The 25826-nt window shown below is 36.4% G+C and overlaps 1 protein-coding gene across 2 annotated transcripts in view; it reads left to right on the forward strand.

Annotated features, from left to right (window-relative positions):
- The window catches only part of CSTF3 (cleavage stimulation factor subunit 3), a 76488-nt gene that overhangs the window by 1451 nt on the left and 49211 nt on the right, over nucleotides 1-25826 (forward strand). The window contains exons 2-3 of one of the 2 annotated variants that reach the window (XM_059709758.1): nucleotides 18273-18374; nucleotides 18494-18589. In XM_059709758.1, coding sequence (XP_059565741.1) covers nucleotides 18273-18374; nucleotides 18494-18589 — 198 coding nt within the window. Of the gene's footprint in view, nucleotides 1-18272; nucleotides 18375-18493; nucleotides 18590-21563; nucleotides 21622-25826 lie in introns of those variants that run through there. The other variant, XM_059709759.1, reaches the window with a different exon arrangement.

The raw sequence follows: 25826 nt of genomic DNA on the forward strand, positions 1-25826 counted from the left end.
CATTGAAATGTTGCTGTGACCTCAGATTTTTCAGAACTGTGGTGTTTTAAATGGGAGAGATGTTGGTGAAAATTTACAGGGGGGGGGGGACCTCATCCAAAAATTTTATTGTTTAGAACAGAAAAAAGTTAAAGTGCAATGAACACCTACAGTACAATTATTCACTTAAAATCAACAGTTAAACATGTTGCCGTATTTGTTTTATCTCCCATACAAATTTGTCAACACATATTTCAGCATTACCATTATTCAGCATCAGCCCCACATCATTCAGCATTAATGCTTTTACATAACCATCATGCCATTTTCCCACCTAAGGAAATTGATATATGATTTATAAAATCCAGTCCATATTCAAATTTCCCCAGTTGTCCCAAAATGTGATTCATAGGGTTTGTTTTGTTTCGTCAGAATCTAATCAAGGTTCACATTGTATAATTTGCTTATCTCTTTGAATAGTCCCCCAATTTTTACCCCCTTAGGACAGGGGTGGGAAACGTTTGGCCTTCGGGCTGTATAAGACCTGCAAAATAATTTGGTCTCTACTTTTAACAAGAAAAAGAAAAAAAAATTGGTCTGGCCATGCCAAGGCATTAGGGGTGAGTTAATTAACTATCTGAGTAAATATAGCAGGGTGATTGTTAAGTTGATAATTTCTATGGCCCTTGAATGATACTATAAATGTCCAAACGGTCCTTGGCAGAAAAGAGGTTCCCCACCCCTGCCCTAGTATGTCTATTTGAAGAGTCCAGGACAGTTTTCTTCAGAACTCTCATATTCTGGATTTCTTTTATTTTTGTGTATGCAGTGTCATTTAACTTGCTTTTTCATCTTCTGTATTTCCTGAAACCTAAACTCAACTTTGACAATATTTTTGGATAGAAAACTTTATAGCATTACATAAAAAGGCACTTATTTCATGCTAGATTGTTCCACTGTTAGTGATGTTTAAGTTTGATCACTTGGTTAGGGTGATACTGCTGTAACTTTTACAATGAGTAAAAGATTATTTTCCCCTTTACAGTTAATAATCTGCGTTGATATTGTGTTCCTCAGTAATCTACCTAGTTACTTATCAATTGATAATCGTTGAATAAAGCAGTTATTACATTGGAGATAATCATTGAATAAAGCAGTGATTACATTGGAGATAATCATTGAATTTTTTTTTTTGGAAAAGCAAGCAGGAATTTGACTGTAACAAAAACACTTAGGACAGTGAAACAAGAAAGGGCTCAGAAGAAGCAACAGGAGAGCCTGGGCTGGGCTGCTTGACTCACTGGAAAGTCAGAGAAAAGGGGGCCTTGGAGATAGGTTTGGGGGATTAGCCTGGGAGGAGCTACCAGTGCCCATTGCTCCCCTGGTTACAAATCTCCTGGGGTCCCTTGGAGATTAGGAGGTAGGTGCTGTGGGAGAAGGGGTTGTGGGGGGGGGGGGGATGGCACAGACATGCTCTCTGGAGGAACAGTGGGCTGGGACCTTCTTCAGGGGTTTCAAAAGCTAGGCCTTTAGGGGAGGGTCAATAGAATATTAAGCGTTATGCTGGTGAACCAAAAGGAGATTTATTCTCTTACTTTGTCCTTGGGGATGGTTGACAAATGTCCCTGATTGGATTTTTGTTATCTGTCCCTGAGTAGGGTGATTTAAGCTATTTACCTTCTGGTTGGGGAGACGTGCAAATCATTTACTCCCCTGAGTGTCCTTGGTTTAGGGAAGATAGGATTTACTAGGTGGCTGCAAACTGCTGTTTAGCTATCTTAGTTTTCCTATCCCGTTTGTCCTGGAATTTTCCTAGCTTCTTACTATACTGTAACATTCTTCCCTCAGAGATTTTCACCCCTAAAATCTTTTAGGATTGAGAGGGAGGATGGTCTGTCTTTAGTAGTTGTTTCCTGCTGAAAATGGTTTTTTAAAAATTCTAATAATCTGTCTCTACTTACTGGCTCATATTTTTCTGTAAAGAAGTTTCCTCTTTTTTTCCCTTTTTCCTTTTCAAAGATTATTGAATATCACTGTGAATTTATAGGTTTCTCTTTTTTTTAATTTTTTTAAAATATATTTTATTGATTTTTTACAGAGAGGAAGGGAGAGAGAGAGAGAGTTAGAAACATTGATGAGAGAGAAACAATCGATCAGCTGCCTCCTGCACATCTCCCACTGGGGATGTGCCCGCAACCCAGGTACATGCCCTTGACCGGAACCGAACCTGGGACCCTTCAGTCCGCAAGCCGACGCTCTATCCACTGAACCAAACCGGTTTCGGCTATATCTTTATTTCATGTTTTCAAATCAGTTATAACCATTTTCTTTTGGATGTTCACCTTGTCCCAACTTTAATGGTAGCTCCTATATCTTTTTCCTATAATCTAAAAAACATTTTTTGACATCTCATTACCAACAGAGTCATCTTCATATAATACTTTCTTCAGTTTTTTAATGATATATTTCAAACATTCAAAAAAGGAAAGAATTGTATAATGTTCCTATCATAGAGTTCAACTCATGGCAAATCTTGTTTTTCTCCACACTTTCACTTGTTCTTCCCACCTCCATTATTTTAAAGCACATTCTAAAAGATACCTTAAAGAGCGAGATGATTAATTATGGATTAACTAGCTTAACTAGCTTGCTTTATTAAGTGTAAGACAGCAGTCAGTGAAAATTCAGAGGAAAAGAGGAGTGCCTGAAATGATGAACAAGAAAAAAGAGACTAAGTAAATGTAAAGAATAATAAGAAAAAATCAAAACCACTCTGAAACATGGATTTGCTTTGGAAAGGTGTCAAGGGATGGAATAGACAAAGAATCCTGGAAGATAACGAAGTGTGGATTTCTTTTAGCCTTTTAGCATTGAAGCTTAGAAATGTTCGTTGAATAAACCCAATATTTATAATTCGTTACTCAAAATATGGATGATCATTTCATTTCTTTCTTGGTACTGAATCTCTGGATTTGTGCCCTTTGAAAGTGGGAAATGATTGTAACCAAATCACTGCTAAGGTTTATTGTAAATTGTTTTACTCTTGTAAGGAAGTTAGTTTGCATTTCTAGAGTTATTTAAATGATCTTCCAGTGTTTGTGAGTATTCTAGCGTTCATGTTTACTGTCTTTACCAGTTTAATGGTGACAGGACTGTGTGTACTAGTATTTAGGTTCCCCCCTACTCCCAACAAAAATACATCTTCGTCCTTTGTGGAATTATGGCTATAGTCTTATTTTGTAGATACTTTTTTTAACTGCTCAATTCAACTTTTGATCTCATTCTTTCTTAGCTCTGTTTTACCTTGTGTACTACTCCCTACAGTGTTTAGTAGACTGTTGTTTAGAGTTCCTCTACTGAGTTTGAGCTTGATTGAAGGTGCTTCCTTACTTATTGTTGCATCTTACAAACCTAGGAAATACATACGGGTGTTAAGTAAATGAATGGATTAATTTGGACTAAACCTATGTGTTATACATTACAAAGTCTCAAATAATTTAATCTCTTGAGAAAACAAGTACATAAATAATTAATACAAACTAAAATATTTGGGGTGTAAATGGATGGTTTATAAAGTTTTATTGGATAAGAGGGGGAGAAATGGGTTAGGCCAGGTCAATCAATATGAACCTTTAAGTCCCTAAAATGTTTCTACATTCTTACCTTTTGGAAATAAGACTTCACTTTTTTTTTTTTAAATTAAATCTTTATTGTTCAGATTATTACATTTGTTCCTCTTTTCCCCCCCCATAACTCCCCTCCTCCCAGTTCCCACCCCACCATCCGCCCTCACTCCCACCCACTGTCCTCATCCATAGGTGCACGATTTTTGTCCAAAGACTTCACTTTTTAAACAAACTATAGCCTATTCTAAAATTAGGGGAAGGCTCAAATATAAACAAAATGATCCTCATTTTGGAAAAATGCCCCTTATTTTGGAAAAATGTTATGACTTGAAGAAGCTCAAAGGAATTGCCACTTCAGGGCCATAAGTCAATATTTTGCTTTTGGGGGAAAATAAGTTTGTGGAGAAATAGAAAATATGAAAAATGTGTGTTCTGTTATATACTTATCAATGAGGAAAGGAAGATGAAACACCCACAGTGTTGAAACCTGAAGCCTGGTTTATTTTGTTGGGTAATTACTAGTACTTATTAGCAGTTACGAGATAACAGAAGTGCCAACTAATTTTAGTTTTTAAATATATTTCTTTATTGACTTCAGAGAGGAAGGAAGAGGGCGGGAGAGATAGAAACAGCAATGATGAGCCCTGGCCAGTTTGGTTCAGTGGATAGAGCGTCAGCCTGCGGACTCAAGGGTCCCAGGTTTGATTCCGGTCAAGGGCGTGTGCCTTGGTTGCGGGCACATCCCCAGTGGGGAGTGTGCAGGAGGCAGCAGATCGATGTTTCTCTCTCATCGATGTTTCTAGCTCTCTGTCCCTCTCCCTTCCTCTCTGTAAAAAATCAATAAGATATATTTAAAAAAAAAAAAAAAAAAAGAAACATCAATGATGAGAGGGAATCATGGATTGGCTGCCTCCTGCATGCCCCCCGCTGGGGACCGAGCCCGCAAGCCAGGCATGGCCCTTGGCTGGAATCGAACCAGGGACCCTTCAGTCCGTAAGCTGATGCTCTATCCACTGAGCCAAACTGGCTAGTTAATTTTAAAGCCAAACTGAATGTGTGTAGGGTTGGGGGTAGGAAGAGGGAGGGAAAGGGCCAAGAATGTATGTTAGATAATGTTTTCTTTGAACCCAATTATTTTTATGTTTTTAACAACAAAATCTTTCTGTAGTAGCATTTTCTACCTTTCCCCCTCTTTTTTTTTTTTTTTTTTTTAATTCTCACCTGAGGATAATTTCCTATTGATTTTTAGTGAGAGTGGAAGAAAGGGAGGAGAGCCACAAAGAGAGAAAAATATTGATGTGAGAGAGACACATCTATTGGTTGCCCCCTGCATGTGCCCAACCTGGCCAGGGATTGAGCCTGCAACCAAGGTACTTGCTGTTGACCAGAATCTAACCTGGGACCCTTCGGTCTGTGTGCTGACACTCTATCCACTGAACCAAATCGGTTAGGGCCCCCTCCTATTTTTAAGTGATATTTATTTAGTATAGCAGTTTGGGCAGGCAAATATGATTTTGTCTTTATTGTTAATGTTCATTAACATATGAACTATCCTACATAATAAAGAGGTAATATGCAAATTGTCATTACAACATCATGTGTAATGATCCATCAGCAGGAGGGCAGGGAGCGAGCTACCTGGGGTGGGAGAGATATGAGCGATGGTGGGTGGGGCGGCCAGCCTAGGCAAGTGGCAGCGAGCTACTTGGGCATGGATTTGTGCTCAGGGCCACTTGTACAGAATTTTTGGCAATGATTGTTTCTAAGAGATTGATCTGTGTTTACAGAACTATTGGTTTTTCTTAGAGGTACAGCAGAAAGGTACTCTTAAGAGAGATTGCTTTCTCTCAGTGTTAGGATTACAGAAGTTTCTGGGAATACCAGAGTTGACATACTGGATAGACCAGTGATGGTGAACCTCTGACACGAGAACTCATTTTTTTGGTTGATTTTTCTTTGTTAAATGGCATTTAAATATATAAAATAAATATCAAAAATAGAAGTCTTTGTTTTACTATGGTTGCAAATATCAAAAAATTTCTATATGTGACACGGCACCAGAGTTAATTTAGGGTTTTTCAAAATGCTGACATGCTGAGCTCAAAAGGTTCACCATCACTGGGATAGACCTTCTGGGACAACATCTGTATTCAGATGTTTGTGCCTATTAAGTGGACAATTGCCAAAAACAGTTCATAAATTTAAGGTCTTCTTGTCATTGTCCCTGATTCTCTTTAAACAAGACTTACCTGTGAATTTGAGTCGTTCTGTTTTGCAGGATAGTTGGTAATAATGTGAGAATTGATCTAAAAAGGAATTTGAGTTGGGCCAATGTTTAAACTATTTTTAGATTAGTAGATCTTTTATAATAAGCAGTAAATACTGAATAAAGCCAGAAGGCAGAACTATGTTCTAATTGGTATTTTTCTGTTCCACTTAGTTTATCTGATGACTTAATATCTTGGCTACTCTTGGTTTAAAGAAGCTACATTTTTCAAATTCTAAAAGATAAAGATTTTTATTTGTAGTTTGTAGCTATTTGTTTCCTAGGAGACAAATAAGCAAATATGATAAGTATAATTATTTGGATCAGTAACCTTTAGCCTATTTTTTTCTTAAGTTTTTGGATTGTTTGCATGTTTAGTAGATTTTTAGTTTTTGAAAGGGTTGAAGGGATTATATGCAGGATACATACTCAGATTCATAACAAAATCATCTAGTAGAGCTGAGCTCTGTTGCACTGGTAAAGGAACACAGGACTAAGCAGGCATCCAGTCCTAATGTTACCTGTCACATAAAGTGCTATATTCTCTAGGCATATTATTTGGCTTAGTTAGACCTGTACTTGCACATGCTTTTTATTGACTTTTAGAGAGAGAGAGAGAGAGAAACATCAGTGAGAGAGAAAGATTATTGATTGGCTGCCCCCTGCACACCCCCTACTAGGGATCCAACCCGCACCCGAGGCATGAGCCCTGACTGGGAATCGATCCGGTGATCTCTTGGTTTCTGGGTCGATGCTGAGTCACACAGGCCAGGCTACCTTAGTCTACTTTTTAATTTTTATAGTTTACCCATTAAGAGACTTCAAATGTATAGTATAGTACGTGCAGTTTTCTTAATGCTTTAGCCAAAAAAAAAAAAAAAAACAGGTCTGATGCCACTTTATTTTTAATGAAACAGCATTTGGAAAACATTTATTTACAGAATAGATAAATCGGGTAGTGCTTCTCAGAATGGAGTCCTTGATTCATTGCATCATAATCATTTAGGTGCTTTTTAGATGTATAAGTGCTGTACCCCTACTTCAGACATACTATAACTCATTCTGTAAGTGAGGTTCATAATATTCTAGATGAGTACCACAGGTGATTTTTGTGTAAATGAAAGCGTGCAAACCACTTAATAGGGGTTGAAGATACCTGGACTTCAGAAGTTGTTTTTGAGTAAATTCCTTTTTTGTTGTTGTTTTACATCTTTTTTTTTTTTTAACTTATTTATTTTTCTTCTTCTTGAATACATTTCTTGATAAAATTAAGTGGGGAGAAAAGTTGCAATTTTTTTGAGAATGATTAGGCTTTTAATAGAGGGTTTTACTGATTTTCCTCCCTCTACTATAGTCAGTCGTTACCCTGAACAGTGGAAAATTCTGAAAAAAACAGGTTTGAGACTTACCTTCTGCTTGTTCTGTTGGTCATGGTCAAGAGCTTATATGGGTTTAAATCCTTTACTACCACCACCCCATACTTTTGACACTTACACTTGGGTTAAACTTTCATTGACCTGTATTTTAACATAATTTTGGTGTGACCTCTAGAATAACACCTTCTTCATTTACCACAAAGATAGCTCTTTAGAAAAAGAAGACTGCCTTTTTTTTTTCTGTCCATGTTTTACTTCCCTAGTGCCGTGGTCGGCAAACCGCAGCTCTTTGGCCCCTTGAGTGTGGCTCTTCCACAAAAATACCACGTGTGGGCGCACACGTACAGTGCGATTGAAACTTCGTGGCCCATGTGTAGAAGTCGGTATTTTGTGGGAGAGCCAGTATTTTGTGGAAGAGCCACACTCAAGGGGCCAAAGGGCCGCATGTGGCTCGCGAGCCGCAGTTTGCCGACCACTGACCTAGTGGGATCGGGAAGAAGAAATTAGATTATTCTTTCAATCACACATATAATAGTTTGCCACTTCCCTCTCCCCAAATTAACAACTTCCCAATATAAGTTAAGCTGTCCTATAGAGAATGGTTTATAGTTTTAATAAAGCTTGACTCAGCGTTTTCCCAGGGCTATATGACATCCACAATTGCTTTTTCTTTTTCCAACTACATAACTGGTTTTGTAGTTATAATCTTCAAAACAATCTATATGTATAAAAGGCTAATATGCAAAGTGTCCCCTCAGGAGTTTGACTGGGAGACCGGGAATTTGATAGCTCACTATGACATGTGCTGACCACCAGGGAGCGACACAGAACATGGTGGGCAGCCGGTGGCGGGGTGCTGAGGGAGTGAGGGAAAGAGGAGGTAGGGAGGCGGGGAATCTGACCAGCCCTAATTGCTGGCCAGGCCTAGCGACCCTACCTGTGCATGAATTTCATGCACTGGGCCTCTAGTATAATGCATTGAAAGCAGGAGCAGATAATGTCTTTGATTCAGCTAGACCAGTGGTTGGCAAACTCATTAGTCAACAGAGCCAAATATCAACAGTACAACGATTGACATTTCTTTTGAGAGCCAAATTTTTTAAACTTAAACTATATAGGTAGGTACATTGTTATTAACTTAATTAGGGTACTCCTAAGGCTTAGGAAGAGCCACACTCAAGGGGCCAAAGATCCGCGTGTGGCTCGCCAGCCGCAGTTTGCCGACCATGGAGCTAGATAGAGAATCACAAAAAAGTAAGTCAGTGCTGTTGTTTTCACATTTTCTTTTTGCTTTGGAAACATTTTTTAAATGAATTTATTTTAAAATGAATTAAATTAATTTTTAAATTTTATTTTTAATATAATTTTGATAGAAATAACGCTCATTTTACCTTTTTTTTAATTAAATCTTTATTGTTCAGATTATTACATTTGTTCCTCTTTTTTTCCCCCCATAACTCCCCTCCTCCCAGTTCCCACCCCACCCTCCGCCCTCACTCCCCACCCACTGTCCTCATCCGTAGGTGCACGATTTTTGTCCAGTCTCTTCCCACATCTCCCACACCCCTTTCCCCCCCAAGAATAGTCAGTCCATTCCCTTTCTATGTCCCTGATTCTATTATAATCAACAGTTCATTCTGTTCATCAGATTATTTATTCACTTGATTCTTAGATTCACTTGTTGATAGATGCATATTTGTTGTTCATAATTTGTACCTTTACCTTTTTCTTCCTCTTCCTCTTCTTAAAGGATACCTTTCAGCATTTCATATAATCCTGGTTTGGTGGTGATGAACTCCTTTAGCTTTTCCTTATCTGTGTAGCTCTTTATCTGACCTTCAATTCTGAATGATAGCTTTGCTGGATAAAGTAATCTTGGTTGTAGGTTCTTGGTATTCATCACTTTGAATATTTCTTGCCACTCCCTTCTGGCCTGCAAAGTTTCTGTTGAGAAATCAGCTGACAGTCGTATGGGTATTCCCTTGTAGGTAACTGAGTTTCTTTCTCTTGCTGTTTTTAAGATTCTTTCTTTATCTTTTGCTCTTGGCATTTTAATTATGATGTGTCTTGGTGTGGTCCTCTTTGGATTCCTTTTGTTTGGGGTTCTCTGCGCTTCTTGGACCTGTAAGTCCATTTCTTTCACCAGGTGGGGGAAGTTTTCTGTCATTATTTCTTCAAATAGGTTTTCAATATCTTGCTCTCTCTCATCTTCTGGCACCCCTATAATTCTGATGTTGGTACACTTGAAGCTGTCCCAGAGGTTCCTTACACTATCCTCGCATTTTCGGATTCTTTTTTCATTTTGCTTTTCCGGTTGGATGTTTTTTGCTTCCTCGCATTTCAAATCTTTGACTTGATTCTTGCGCTCCTCTGGTCTGCTGTCGGGAGTCTGTATAATATTCGTTATTTCAGTCAGTGTATGCTTAATTTCTAGTTGGTTCCCCAATATAACATCGAGGGTCTCATTAGTTTTCTTGTAGATCTCATTAAGTTTATTGGTGGCTTCTAAACAGTTCTTGAGAGACCTTAAAAGTGTGGTTCTGAACTCTATATCTTCCATTGACAATTTTGTCCTGTTTCTTTGTCTCCGCATTTTGTTAAGGTTTCTTGGTGCACCCCCTAGTGGTCTTTGTTCGCAGTCTTATAGTTAAACCTTGATTGTTGTAGCTAATACCAGGGAGGGTTTGACCTCCAGGCCAAGTGGCTATGAGAATCAGCTGTGTCAGCAGTGAGAGAACTTCTGTCCTCTAGGGAGGTGCTAATCTAGCCTTTGCCTGAGGCTATCCAGCAAATGCCTCTGTGCAGGGCTTGGGCAGGGCGGGTCCCACAGGATCAACAGGCCGGAGAGAGCAGTTATGGCGGCTCTCAGCCCTGTCCCCAGGGGCTCTGCCTCTCTGAGTCCCAGCACCCGCTGCAAAGCTCGGAGAGAAAGCTGCACTCGCTCTGACCAAAGCCAGACAGTCCCGCTTCTCCCGTTTGAGTCTGGGTCCCTAAAGACTCGCCCGGATCTGGAGCTCAGAGTCTGCGACTCCCTCCCGATTGAAAACAACAACCGCGCCCTCCGCCGCCAGCCCGCTCCGCGCACTCCGCACCTCAGAATTTGACTTCAGCACTGCGCCTCCTCTGAGTGTCCGTGTGCGTTTCTCTTTCCTCCTAGTTGTAGGACTTCCACTCAGCCAGCGTTCCTGTGGTTCTGGGTGATGTCCCTTCCGTCTTTTAGTTTCACTTTTGAAGTAGTTGTTCAAAGCAGCAAACTCCTGCGTTAACCTATGCCGCCATCTTGGTTCTCTCTCAAATAACGCTCATTTTAAAATAATTCTTTGTCTCCTTAGTATTGAAGAGTGAAAAGTCATTCTTTACAAAGTTTTGAGAATTGTTGCATGGTGCCTGTGAGGCCAGTATCTTAAGTTCAATTTCTTTGAGTTAGCTTCACATAACAAACAAAAGGTTAAGCATGGAAAGTGAAAAGACAACTCACTGAATAGGATAAAATTTTTATAAAATATATATCTGAAAAAGGACTTGTATCTATAACATAGAAAGGACTATTACAATTCAGTAATAAAGATAACCCAATTAAAAATGGATACGAATCTGAATAGATATTTCTCCAAAGATACACAAGTGGCCAATAAGGAAATGCTGAACTTTATTAGCAATCAGGGAAATGCAGATACTTTTCACATACACTAGGATGGTTATGTTCATCAAAAAGTAAATAACAGATGTTGGTGAGGAGATGGAGAAATTGGAACCCTCATAACACTGCTGATGAGAATGTAAAATGGTTCAGTAGTTCTGAAAAACTGACAGCTCTGCTGGTGTGCTTCAATGTTTGAGCATCTACCCATGAACCAGGAGATCATGGTTTGATTCTCCATCAGGGCACATACCTGGATTGTGGGCTCGATCCCCAGTGTGGGGCCTGCAGGAGACAGCCGATTAGTGGTTTTCTCTCATCATTGATGTGTCTATCTCTCTCTCCCTCTCCCTACCTCTCTGAAGTCAATAAAAATACTTTTTTTTTTTTTTTAAAAAAAGCACATCATTAAATTCACATTTTTTCCTGATTTTTGTTACTCATTTGAAATTGTATATGTTACTATGTATATCTGTATACTCCATACAGTTGCATTGGTTTTCTGGTTTTTAATATTGTACATATCAAAGAAGTTTCCAAAGTCCTACTAATATCATCGGTAATGTGTATCCCTTGGAAACTAGTCCAGTTTTTGTTCTGTTTATTTGATTTGGGGCCCATCCTACTCCCCATTAACATATAGAGAGTGATAATGGAATTACAGTTTATTACAAAGGCAAAAGGTAGATTTTAATAGAGTTTCTTATAGTAATATGTTCTGGGACACATAAGCAGGGGACGGTGGTTCTCTTGCCATAGTGATCAGGGTTCTGACCTCATTCCATTATAAATAGGCACTGGAAATTTGCTGTAAGTTTTTTTAAAGTGACCTATTCCTCTGATCTGTCAATAGATTCAGGAAAAAATAATAATGCAACTCCATTCCTTTTTTTAAAAAGTTGATTTTAAGAGAGAGGGAGGGAGGGAGAGAGAGAAAAAGAAACCTTGTTGTTCCACTTCTTTATGTATTTATTGGTTGATTCTTGAGTATGCCCTGAGATCAACAAACCTGAGCTACATTGGCATATTGGGACAATGCTGTTAACCAACTGAGTTACCTGGCCAGGGTATAATCCATTCCTTAAGGAGGGGCAATCTCCTTGTAGATACTACTAACACACTGTCCAGTTTTCAATTTTACTTTGCCCTATATCGCAATATGATAACCAGGCCAGAAAACAAAGACATTGTGCTGTTAGCTACCCAAATGGTTCATAGCTGTAAGGATGGATGACTTTTTTTTTAATTTTAATTTTTTTTAATCCTCACTGGAGGATATTTTTCCATTGACTTTAGGAAGAGAGAGGGAAAGACAGAGAGAAATATCGATGTGAGAGAAACACATCTATTGGTTGCCTCCTGCACGAGCCCTGAACAGGGCCTAGGCTGGGGAAGAGCCTACAACCGAGGTACGTGCCCTTGACTGGACTCGAACCCAGGACTCTTCAGTCTGCAGGCCGACACTCTATCCACTGAGCCAAACTGGCCAGGGCTGGATGACTTTTTATTGTGAGAATTAAATATTAAATATGTCCATAATGACCAGAGTATACTTTTAGTCATTTTGGATAGCTTCCATTGTTAATTAATGCACTTGATGGAGAATTATCTATATAGATTACTTTATGGACATTTGACTACATCCTCGATCAGAGGAAAATAGGGATGCAACAGATTTTATAAAGAGCTGAGCCATGGTTCTGTTAGCAGTTTTATGTAATTTAATTATATTTCTTATGCAATTGGGTTATTAGTTAACGAGGAGTGATGATTAATGCCTGACATAGATGTTTTTTCACATTTGATCTACAATATCCTTTGTATGGGTCCTTTCCCCCAGGTGTCTGTGGATAGAATTTTATGGGTTCCCTGAACTTGGATGGGTAATATAAACCTTTTCTTTTCACGAATCTCAACTCAAATTTAGCCTTTTCTTTAATCATGAATATAGGCAAGAAACCGCACTAGTAGTGTTAGCAACAGCTATGATTGGGACATCAATATTCAACATATTGTTGCATTCATCACTAGACTTGCCACTGGATCTTATTTAATGTGTTAAGTATCCATTACAACATAAAACTTCGTTTTAAAAAATATTTCAATAATATTTTAATAAAATTGGTTTCCTTTGAAATCCCTCAGAGTTTATATATTTAAAAACATTATGCTGAGAAAGGGTCCTTAGGCTTCACATAGACTTCACTGGGAAGTTCTGTGGCACCAGTAAAAGTTAGGAAGTCCTGGAAGCCATGGCTTTCTTTTATTTTTTTTTTTTTCCATCTCCGTTTATCCCCTCCCCCCAGTCACCACACTGTTGCTCATGTTCGTGAGTTCTCGCCTTTTTATTTTTTGCTCAATTCCTCCAACACTTCCCCCTTATAACACTGCTCCCCCCACCCCTGAGCTGTCTCCCTGCTCTTAATGAGTCTGTCTCTATTTTGCTTGTTGTTCAATTTGTTCATTAAATTCCATATATGAGTAAAATCATATAGTACTAGTTTTTCTCTTACTGGCTTACTTCACTTAGCATAATGTTCTCCAGGTCCATCCATGCTGTCACAAAGAGTAAATTTTTCTTCCTTTTGAAGGCAGAGTAGTATTCCATTGTGTAAATGTACCAAGTTTTTTATCCACTCATCTACTGATGGACAATTGGGCTGATGAACATAGAGGGGTGCATATATTCTTTTGAATTAGTGTTTCGGGTTTCTCCATATAAATTCCCAGAAGTGGAATTGCTGGGTCATAGGGCAGTTCCATTTTTAATTTTTTGAGGTAATTCCATACTGTGGAAAGCCATGGTTTTCAACTGAGGCTGCACATTGGAACAACCTAGAGAGTTAGGGTTTTTTTTGTTTTTTAAAATAATGATGTTCCAGTTCCCACTCGTAGTATTCTGATTTTATTGGTTGATGGTGGGGCTTGCACGTCTTTTTAAATTCTCTTTCTCCCAGTTGATTTCAGTGTGCTGCTAGGCTTGAGAATCACTAGTGTAATGGTATCTTACAAATTAAGATCCTATTTTAAAGTTTGTTTTTTTCAAGAAGTAAACTCTTGAAATAGGTCTATTTTGTTGTATCCCAAGTGCCCGTTCAACATTGTCTAGCACATACTAGCAAATATTTCTCAGGTGAATAGTAAAATTTCAGACACCAAAAGAGTATACAGTGTAAAGTGAGTATGTTGTGTGTGTGTGTGTGTGTCTCCGTCTCCCCACTTTTTTTAAAACTCAATATTATGGAGAATGTTTCATGTTGCTAACTATAGACCTTGTTCTTTTTACTGACTACAAATTTCATAATAATATTTAGCCAGGTTTTTTTATACATGATTATTTGAATTATTTCTGGTCTTACGCAACAATAAAAAGCTAGTAGCTAACTATTCTTCAGTATACATGTGCAGTAGGATACCTTGCCAGAAGTAGAATTCAGTGTCAGATATTCTTAGTAAATTTTGATCAGTATTACTACTTGCCCGTCAAAGATGTGAGAATGTTTCTGTTTACCCTTGCAATGTTAATTATAAAACACTTGATTTCTATTTTACGGTTTATATTTCTATTTCTTCTTTTGTGTTTTCCTTTGTTAATCCTCATCTGAGGATATTTTTCCCATGGATTTTTTTTTAGGGAGAGTACAGGGTCGGGGGAGAGAGGCACATCTATGTCAGAGAGGCACCTTGATTGATTGCCTCCTGCACTCTCTCCAGCCCAAAAGGGCCAGGATTGAGCCTGCAACTGAGGAGTGTGCTCTTCACCGGGAATTCCACCAAAGACCCTTTATAGTCCTCAGGCCAGTGCTCTAACCACGGAGCAACTGACCAGGGCTCTTTTTTCTTTTGAGTGTTTACAGTTCATTTTTTCTATGAACTGTTTGAATACTTTTGTTTTCTTCCTTTCCATTTTTTTTAAGTTGTTGGTCTTTTATTGATTGAACTTTAAGTTTTTTTTAAATATATTTTTATTGATTTCAGAGAGGAAGAGAGAGGGAGAGAGAGATGGAAACATCAATGATGAGAGAGAATCATTGATTGGCTGCCTCCTGCATGACCCCTGGGAATCAAGCTTGCAACCTGGGCGTGTGCCCTTGACCGAAATCGAACCCCGACCCCTCAGTCCACAAGCCGACGCTCTATCCACTAAGACAAACTAATACTTTGCCAGTGTATTAGGGATATTTTTAAAGTTTGTCTTTTGACTCTGATTATAAATTTTGGACCCAAAGTTAAACTTCATGAATTAAATTATCGTTTTTTTTCCAAAGGCTTCTGAAGAGGCTTTTCCAACCAGAGATAAATTTCAGTGTTTTTCTCTCGTTCTTCCTTGTGTTTTTGTTTTTAATGTGTCTTTGAACAACCTAATTTTTACTTTGGTAGAAAGAGTAAATAGGGATTCAATTTTATTTTGACAAAGCTCACTTTGTAGTTACTCTGACATGACTTTAGTTATTTTAACATCATACTTTGAATAATCCATTCTGATTTGAAATATCACTTTTATTATCTTGACAATTTTTTTTTAATTTTTGTGAGTTTATTTGAGCCAAACTGTCGACATATGTGGGGAAGCAGAACCTCAACGAATTGAGATAATGCTCCCTATCTTGACAGTTTTTCATTAATCGTTCTCTTTCTGAACCAACCTGCTTCAGTGATTGGTTTGTAACCATTACCAAACTGTTTTACTGTGCCATTTTATGTTTTAATAGGTGGGTGGGGCCAGTAGTCCTTCATTAAAATTTTCCAGTTTTAGTATCTTGAGCAAGCTACTTAAAAGCTCTTGTATGTTACTAGTTTTTTAAAACATGTTTTGTTTTGTTTTTTTCTAAATAAATAGTTATTAGTGATAGAAACTAATTTATATTAAAGAGTATATTTTTCCCAGGTAACTTTTTTCCCTAGATTACTTAAAATTTTTCCCCCCAACTTATGTTTTGACAGAATTGTTCTATGAGATTTTTTAAAAAATATTTTTATTGATTTTTAGAGGGAAAGAATGGAGAGAGAAAAATATCCATGTAAGAGCAAAACATCATGCCCCCTACTAGGGAGTGAGTCTGGAACCCCAGCATGTGTTCTGATGGGGAATCGAACTGGCAACTTTTTCAGTGCATGGGATGACGCCCAACTATCTGATCCATTCTCGCCAGTGTGCCAGAATTGTTCTATGAGACGTTAATTGCCACTAAAATGAAAAGAAGAAAGGTGTCAGAGACACTGCTTTCCTCTTTATCCTCTGTTGAATACACACACACACACACACACACACACACACACACACACACACACACTAGTAGCCCTGCGCACAAATCTGTGCGCCCATAGCTCACTGCCCCCCGCTGCCCCACCCTGCTGTAGCTCCCTCCGTCCCCCTATCCCCCTTATAGCTTGCTGCCCTGCCCCCTCCTGTAGCTCTCTGCCACCTGCTTGTAGCTTGCTGCCCCACCCTCCTGTCTGATCCGTGATCTGGTCATTACGTGGTCGGTCGTTACACTTCATGGCATAACAACCATTTGCATAGTACATCTTTATTATATAGGATACTTAAGTATATTTTTATTAATTTCAGAGAGGGAAAGGGAGAGAGAAACATCAATGATGAGAGAGAATCAATCATCCACTGGCTGCCTCCTGCCCCCTACTGGGGATCAAGCCTGCAACATAGGCATGTGCCCTGACTGGGAATCAAACCATGACCTCCTGGTTCATAGGTCAATGCTCAACTACTGAGCCACACTGGCTGGGCTTGAATATTTTTAATTTGTAGGATCCCTATAGATTTCCAGAAGTTCTGAAAAAACGCAGAATGAAACTTCATATAAATTAACATTTATCTGACTTATTCTTTTTGTGGTACACAGTAGTATTCTTAACAATTTGGGAACTAATAGTTGTTTTCATGCATCGGGTGCTAGCTGCTATTAAGATTATATTTCTACTATCGGGCCTCTAGTAGAAATATAGTCTTGCACCGGTGGGGTCCCTTGGCCTGGCCTGCACACTCTTGCAATCGGGGACCTCTCGGGGGATGTCGGACTGCCGGTTTTGGCCCGATCCCCACAGGCCAGGCTGAGGGACCATGCACCCGGGCCTCTAGTATGCATATAAAATCTTTGGTTAATCTCTTCCCACCTTCCCCACACCCCCCTTCCCGCCTTCCCCACACCCCCCTTCCCTCTGGCATTCATCAGTCTGTCTCACGTTTCCATGCCTGTGCATTGAGCGTCTGCCCCCTGGTGGTCAGTGCACATCATAGCTAATGGTCAAATGGTTGCTTAGGCATATATATATATATATATATATATATATATATATATATATATATATATATATATATATATAACTACCTTATTTAAAGGTTTAGAAAATACTGAAAGATAGAAAGGAGGGAGGGAAATCACCTATACTTTTATCATCCATCACCCACATGACCCTAAACATTTTAGTACAATCTTTAAATCTCTTATTGTAGATTTATTTTATAGTTTTTATTATGCTGTATATAAAGTTTTTGAGTCACGTTTTTAAACTTTTCTATCAAAATAAGCGTTCATATCATTTCATGCTTTATGGCTCAGGATGAATGCCCTATAGCAGTGCTTCTCAAAGTTTGTCTAGGGACCTTGCGGGTTCCTAAAACTTTCAGAGAATCTGTGAATTCAAACTGTTTAATAATAAATTTAAAGCATTATTTACCCTTTTCACTCTTAACCTCTTGTGAGTGTATAGTAGAATTTTTACATGATGTGATATTATAACAGATTGAATGCAGAAGCAGGTATGGAAATCCAGCTACATTTTTAAAGGTCGGACATTAAATTTATAAATATGTAAAACAAGGATGTTCTCAATATGTAAATAGTTTTTTACAAATTTTTTTTTTTATTGACTTCAGAGAGGAAGGGAGAAGGAAAGAGAAACATCAGTGATGAGAGAGAATCATTGATCAGCTGCCTTCTGCACTCTCCACACTTGGGATTGAGCCAGAAACCCAGGCACGTGTCCTGACCAGGAATCGAACTGTGATCTCCTGGTTCATAAGTTGACACTCAACTACTGAGCCACACGGGCATGGCAATAGTTTTATTATTTGAACATGAATAAATATGTAATATTTTTTCTTAGTTTTAATTGTAATGGTAACTATTGAAATAAACCACATAAACAACCTTTTTTAAGGTATGTGATTACTTGATTTTGTTTTTATGCAGTTGACTTAAGGTAACATATAGATTACAGAAAATACAGGCCTCTTTTATAAAAAAAGAGAACATTTTTATTCTTTGTATTCTGATATTGTATACTGATATCTTGTGCTTGAATAAAATTAGGCATGAAATTTTTAAAATGGTAACTTCAGTTTGTTACTTTCCTCCCCTCAGGCAGCTGAATATGTCCCAGAGAAGGTGAAGAAAGCTGAAAAGAAATTAGAAGAAAATCCATATGACCTTGACGCTTGGAGCATTCTCATTCGAGAGGCACAGGTTTAGTGATATAGGATTACATTTCCTTCTCTATGGGTCCAGTCACACTACTTGGTTCTGCAGTAAATATTTTCATAATCCTAACACTGTAAATGCTGTTTATTGGTTTTCAATTTTAGAATCAACCTATAGACAAAGCACGGAAGACTTATGAACGCCTTGTTGCCCAGTTCCCCAGTTCTGGCAGATTCTGGAAACTGTACATTGAAGCAGAGGTTAATATTTTATTTTATTTTTCTTATATAGCATCTGATGGGAATTGCAGCATACACTATAGTGGTAAAGACAAGTTAGGGACATAGATAGCACAACTCGGACAAGGAGGGTTTAAATGTCTCTTGCCTTTATTTTGTAAAATAGATATAAAGGAGTGATTAAAATGAATTTTTGAAATTTGGGTCTTTACAAGCTGATGATTGTTGCATTTTGCAATTGCAACAACATTAAAACAGTTTCAATGGTATTGGAGTGCTTTAGCCTTTTATTTACTTGTCATGTGTCAATTTATTGCCTCCTGTGTCATTTATTTAGAACTCATTTTTCTTTTGATTCCTGCTTACAAAAATATGAACTACTGGTATAAGAAAATACAGAAATGTTAACTTAGTTTCATAGGTTTTGAACATCTCTGGTAAAATGAAACATTTAGATGAAAAGTTATTTCAGATTTTAATTTCATGGAAATACATGGTTTGTCAATAAATGTAAGCACTTCAATAATTTAAAGAAAATTTTTTTCTGTCAGAAGAAGTTTACATTATAAGGAATAAGCTAATGTGACTTAAACTTATATAATCATAATTTACACCATGATACTTTTTAAAAATTGCTTTTTAACTGTTTTGATATTTGAAGTCAGGTATGTTTATTTTAAAGAGTAAGGGCCCCATTCTTAATTATAATTAGAAGGGAATGTTCCTTTTTGAAGACTGGAATTAGCGGTCAAGATGATAATAAAGTGTTAATGTGTTGATAACATTTGGCACCAAGTAATCCTTTTTCAGGTTATAAGTTAATGGAATGGAAAGGGTGAGGTGGGAATAATTGATATCCACATTATAACTTATGAAGTATTCTTACTTTCAGTATTAATTTTGTAATATAAATTCTCAACATAATCAAGTACACTGCAGCCTTGTCATATTTTCTACACTAGCTGAAATTTGATAATATGTGGGTCTGTTTTTGGACCTATTCAAAGGGCTTTTAGTTATCTGCGATACTGAACAGACTTCAGCACCACACAGTGTTCTTATCTGTGATGTGTGTCTCAGAATGGACTCAACCAATAGCAGCTTTAAGTGGAGGCTACAGTGTACTCATTGTATTTGTGATATAACTTGTATTACTTTGGGAGGGGGACAATTACTGAACAACAGCAGGAACATTGTGTGTGTGTTAAATTTTGTGTGTGTGATTGTATATGTAGTATGTGTGTTTGTATGTTTGTTGTGTAAGAGAGATTGTACCTTCTGTGGAGTCTGGTTGTGGTTTTGGCCCAGAATCTTATCTTTAAGTTTTATCCTATGGGACCATTTCTTTTGTTAATATATTTAATCATCAGAATAGACTGGCATGAAATTCAGCAGGTGAGTGAATAGGTCTGTCTGAAGTATGCTGAAGCCAGTGCTGCTTTGTAATACTTACTAAAGCAAGGAACCTGAAGCACATGTACTTGCTCTGCATTCCAGTTTGACTTTACAAACACAATTTATATGCAAACTCATCAGAAATAAACATCATTGGAATATAATAGTTTTTGTATAATGAAGTAGTACGTTCTGAGTTTTAGAAATTTCAGTTCTCAAATATTTAGTCATTATTCATGTGCTTTATTATAACATAAGTTAAACTGAAGTTGGCAGTTAGATTCCATTCTATAAGTTTAAACACAATGAGTCTGTTTCTCCAATTTCCTAACTAAAAATATGAAGTGCATTCTAAAAGAGAATTTCAAGACAGACCAGATGTTATTCCAAGGGGCTGAAAGTTTAAATATCAGACTCATTTCATATATTTCAGAGCTACTAGCAGTTGACTAATTTACTTAGTTGGTAATGTTTGCAGTTATTTTGCACACATACACACAAATATAAATATACGTATACAACATCTTTTGAGAAAAAGTGGTAAAGAATATATTGTATATTTTGTAAAATATATATTTCCAGTTTAAGAGTTAAGATGTTAAACTGAATCTTAATTTCGGAAATCCGTATCCTGAGCTGTATTTTTCTCTTTTTTGATTTGCTCTTTATTTTTTAAATTTTTAAATTTTTTACTTTTACTTTGTTTAGCCTGCAAGAGGCTAAATTTTTATTTGCCCGTATTTTCCAATGTGACCCTTAATGTTTCTGGTGAAGACACATAACCTGTTCATAATATATTAAAATATAAAGTAATAAGAATGTCTTTACATCAAAGGTAGTACTAACGATGTTTACATAACGTCCTATTTGCATTCTCAAGAAAATAAAATTTGGTAATACATTTGTTGTAACTCAGTACTTCATGGTGGGGAAATTGTAATGTTTCATTTATTTATGTTCAGCTAAACCAACTCGTATGAATCCAAATACATTTAGTTTTTCTCTAATAGAAAATACATAATATCTTTCATAACAAGAGATTTGATTTCCCAGAGAAGTTTCTTATAAATCCTACTTAAGATCAAAGTGGGGGCGGGGAGCATTTATTTGCTTTTAAATTTGAAATACCAATTGCAAATAAATAATTCTCAGTAAAGTAATGACGCTAATCTAATATTTTTTAATATTTGCCAATATATCAGCTTTTCTTATATCAGTGAGCATTTAGCAAATACCTGACTTCTTGTGTAAAAGTTGAACTTTATAATGTCATCCTTAATTCATTACCTACTTTTATTTTTTTACTAAAGCATAGAAAGTGTTGGAGGTAAATTTTTGTTGTTCTAATGGAAGGGCATTTAGGACCAACATCTTTGTATCTATGATGTTACATAATTTCAAAATTAAGCCAAATTACTTTCGTGTTGTACCTATTATACAGTCATGCGCCACATAACGACAATTGGGTCAATGACGGACTGCATATACAATGGTGGTATACCGTAGGTCTATAGTAGGCTATACCATCTAGGTTTGTGTAGGTGCACTCTATGATGTTCACACAATGACAAAATCGCCTAACAATGCATTCATTTCTCAGAAAATATGCCTGTCATTAAGCAGCTCGTGACCATATAGGCAATCACATTTTGCCTCAGGTATGTGAAAGATAATGTTTTACTCTTGAATTCCAGAACTGCTACTTTACATGATTTAATGTCATAAGAAAAACCAATTGTATAACTATTCTTAAAGTGCTATAAATATCAAATACAGTCTAATTGTAATTGTTACATGAAAATACTTTTGCTGCTGGTTAGTTTTATTTTTAATATATTTTTATTGATTTTAGAGAGAGGAAGAGAGAAGGAAAGAGAAACATCAGTGATGAGAATCATTGATTAGCTGCCTCTTACTGGGGATCGAGCCATACAACCTGGGCATGTGTCCTGACTGGGAATCAAACTGACCTCCTGGTTCATGGCCAACACTTAACCATTGAGTCACACTAGTCAGGTCACTGGGTAGTTTTAAAGTAAACCTTTTAATACATTTATAGCCATTTAATTGATGCCTTAAATCTGCAGTGTAGGTGGGGTTTTTTGTTTGTTTTTTACTGTTCCACTTATTTATGCATTCATTGGCTGATTCTTTTTTGTTGTTGTTCTTAATCCTTACAGGAGGATTTTTTGTTGTTGATTTTTAGAGAGAGTGGAAGGGAGAGAGGGGACACACACGCGCGCACACACACACACACACACACACACACACACACACACACACACACCACCACTGCCTTCCACATGATCCCTGATCGGGGCCAGGGATCAAACCCGCAACCCAGGTATGTGCCCTTGAGCAGAAATCAAACTCAGGACCCTTTGGCCAGGGCTCATTGGTTGATTCTTATATGTGTCCTGACTAAGGATCAAACCTTCAACCTTGGCATATCAGGGCGACGCTCTAATCAACTGAGCTATATGGCCAGGACTAGTGTAGTATATTTTTGAGTTTAAGAAATGTGAGTTTTAAAAAACTAGAGTTAATGGAGTGTCCCTGAGAACCTGAATGCTCTTTAAAGAACCACTTTTTAGAGTGGTCAGAAGGGTCACTAAGTATCACAAAATTGAGACAATTTATAGTTTTGCCATTATGTTTTTTAAGTTTTTTTCTCCCTTGTGACTACAGCTTTTCATGTAGCTAGGTAGTCGGTGTGACAGCATGTGTATACATCTTATTGTTAGAAGTAATTTGTTTTGAATTGGGCCACATTCATAAGCAATTGTCCTATGAAAGGATGATGTTTTTTTTATTGATAGATAAAGGAGAAATGAAAGTAATGCTGCTTGTAATAGCAACAATGTATCTTGCTGTCTGTGAAAGCTGTAATTCTTGAATAAAAGCAATATAGAATTGATTGCATTTTCTTTTAAAGAATTTAAAAGCATTAATACTTAAATAATGGGTTGTAAAGTATATATTTTTAATTTTTTTATAATAATCTTTCTACTTGGGAAAAATCATTTACAAATACCTTTCTTCATGGCAAATGGAAGTGAACTCAGGATGGAGCATGAGTGACCTAAATTGAAATAAAATTCTCTACTGTCTTTACTGTTTTAATGCCTCTGAATAGCAGTTTAAACTGTATTATGTTTTGTACATATTGAGCAATGTTATTTTTTTAAATGCAGATAAAATTATGGCCTTATTATGTAGATTATAATTTTTCTATTCAGCTTGCAATCTTTAAAAAAATTGTACTCTTTTTCCTATAAATCTCTTCCTGTTTGTAATAAATGTTGGTCCATGTCTGTGTGATTATTCAGATTTTACTCTAAAACACAATATGCTCTGTAGTTTCCTATATACATGTATAATGTAGTGTGGGGGTGTAAAAGAAAACAGGAATTATTTGCAAACACAGACCTGAGTGATTAAATATCTGAAAGTGCTTTGAATAATAACATAACTATTTTAAAAACATAGGAAATATTTTCATGTTTACTGTAGGCAGTAAACAACTTTTTTGGTTTTATTATAATGTCTCATCCCATATTCCTTTATATTGTAGCATAGATGTCTAGGCGTTGTCACTTCTAACATGGTCTATACATTTTTTTTACTTGAGAGCCTTTTCTCTTCACCCAAGGCATTGTGTATAATGAAACTACTTGCAAACAGAAGTAGTTAATTTAGATAAAATTTCTTTTTTTGATCTCACTTATGTCTTGTAGGTAGTTTATTATTTTATGTGAAATATAGGCATTTAATTTTAAACAAAACCTTGCACTATTCAATCTAATCTAATCTATTTATGTTTCTCAACTTTTTATAAAACAAAATTATATTTTTTGAAGCCACTGATAAACATTGAAAAAAATGGTTATCTTTTTCCCTCGGTAAAGACTCTTAAACTTAACTCATCTTCTTTATATTCTATTTTTGTATGTGTAATAAGAGTTATGGTTTATTTTGAAAATGTAGAAAATCTAACCAGATTTTAATAAAAAGTACATACATTATATTTGTTTTGAAACAAAAAGGGCTGTTTGATCGTATAATGTGCAGTTCCCGTGTGGGTGGTGTTTTAGCCTAAATTTCTTGAGCATTTATGGAATAGCATAACATTTAATTTACAATACCTAATAGTTTAAAAAATTATTGGGCATTGTAGTCAATAAGATTTTAGGGGATTATTTTGGTATATTACCCTCTGTACCTATCTCAAGACGTATTAAAGATATGCTCCAACATGGCATCCATGAATAAGCACAAACACATTTAAGCCCATCGTAATACTACCGTTAGAAACTTCCACATTTGGATATAGAACTAATTATAATACACACAAACATTTTAGGATGCTCTGTATTTTGGTTCTAACTTGAGCATAAAGGAACCAGGTGGCAATTAATTGACTTTCTCTTAAAAAACAAAGACCTCTTAAAGTCAAAGGTTCAGCTATTTTCTAATGGATTCATTGTGAGGGTTTTTGTTTAGTATGTACTTTCATCTTGCAAACAGCTATTTATTTGAATGAGTCTGTTTCAAGGCACTTCTAAGAAATGAAGATGTTAAAATAATACTAGTAATATCAGTTAAAAGCTGTACTTCTGAGTGGACAAGACTGCATTTATTTATAAATAATTTACTTTTTAAATTTTAATTTTTATTACTGAACAATTTTGGTCTTACAAGTTTGGAGCAGAAAACAAATAGTATAATGGTATAATCAAAGTCTAATTTTTTTCTCCTACATATTCACTGTCCACAGCAATATCAACAAAATTAGGAGTATTTGCTTTGAATACAGCTTGTTGAGAAACTAAACAGCATTTTTAATAACCTGGGGTAAATTTTATGGTTTTGTATGCTAGAAGGCTTCCAAAGAACAATTTACTATTTGGAAATACTAAGTAATAGTTATAAAAACAAAGAATCTTACATCTAAGACAATATATTTAAATACAGTTTTATAATAATAATTTGAAATGTAATATGGTCCAAAGAGAAAATGAAACCTATCTTTAATATTTCTGATACTTTTATTCATGTGATAGAACATGTTCAGTTATAGCCTTTTTTTTTTTTTTTAAGCAAGATTTTAGCTTTGGCATATACAGATAACATTATTGTAAGTCTTTGTCTAATGATTCTTTATGGGAAATGGTCTTTTTTTCCTTTTCCAGTTTATTGAGATATAATCAACATTTAACGTTGTATAAATTTAAGGTGTACAACACAATGATTTGATATATGCACATTGCAAATGATTACTGCAGTGTTTAACATGCATCACCTCACATAGTAACAAGGGAAATTGTCTTTTGTGGTGACATTTTCTGTACATTTTCATATTGAAATTGGAGAAGAAAAGTATTGATCATTTCATGATGATGATTTTCTTGAAAAAATTTCTATTTAACACACCCTGAATATGCAGGTATTATGTATTTAAAGCCAAAGTGAACATTGAATTTAAATCAGAAATTTAAAGCTGGAAGACAAAATAAAGTAGTTAAGCCCTCTTACTTTATATATGAGTAAAATCAAGAGATGTTGTTTCTTAAACTCAAAGCTCATAAACCACACCAAATGTATAGGCCTTGCAATTAGCATGCTAGTATTGCTGACGTAGTCTCCAAAGAATGGACACATGGAATCTGTTATTAGGTGTTTTGGGAATTGAGACATTGCAAGGCAGCAGTTGAATCTTAATGCTGTGAGTATGTTTCTTATCTTGCAGAATACTCCTTAAACTTGTCTGGACTATAAAGTCTTTGCTAATTCTTTCAAATGTACCTTGCTGTGCTTTATTAATCAGTATACAGTGGGGCCTTGACTTACGAGTTTAATTCGT

Source organism: Myotis daubentonii, chromosome 9 (assembly GCF_963259705.1).
Source record: "Myotis daubentonii chromosome 9, mMyoDau2.1, whole genome shotgun sequence".
Taxonomy (NCBI): domain Eukaryota; kingdom Metazoa; phylum Chordata; class Mammalia; order Chiroptera; family Vespertilionidae; genus Myotis; species Myotis daubentonii.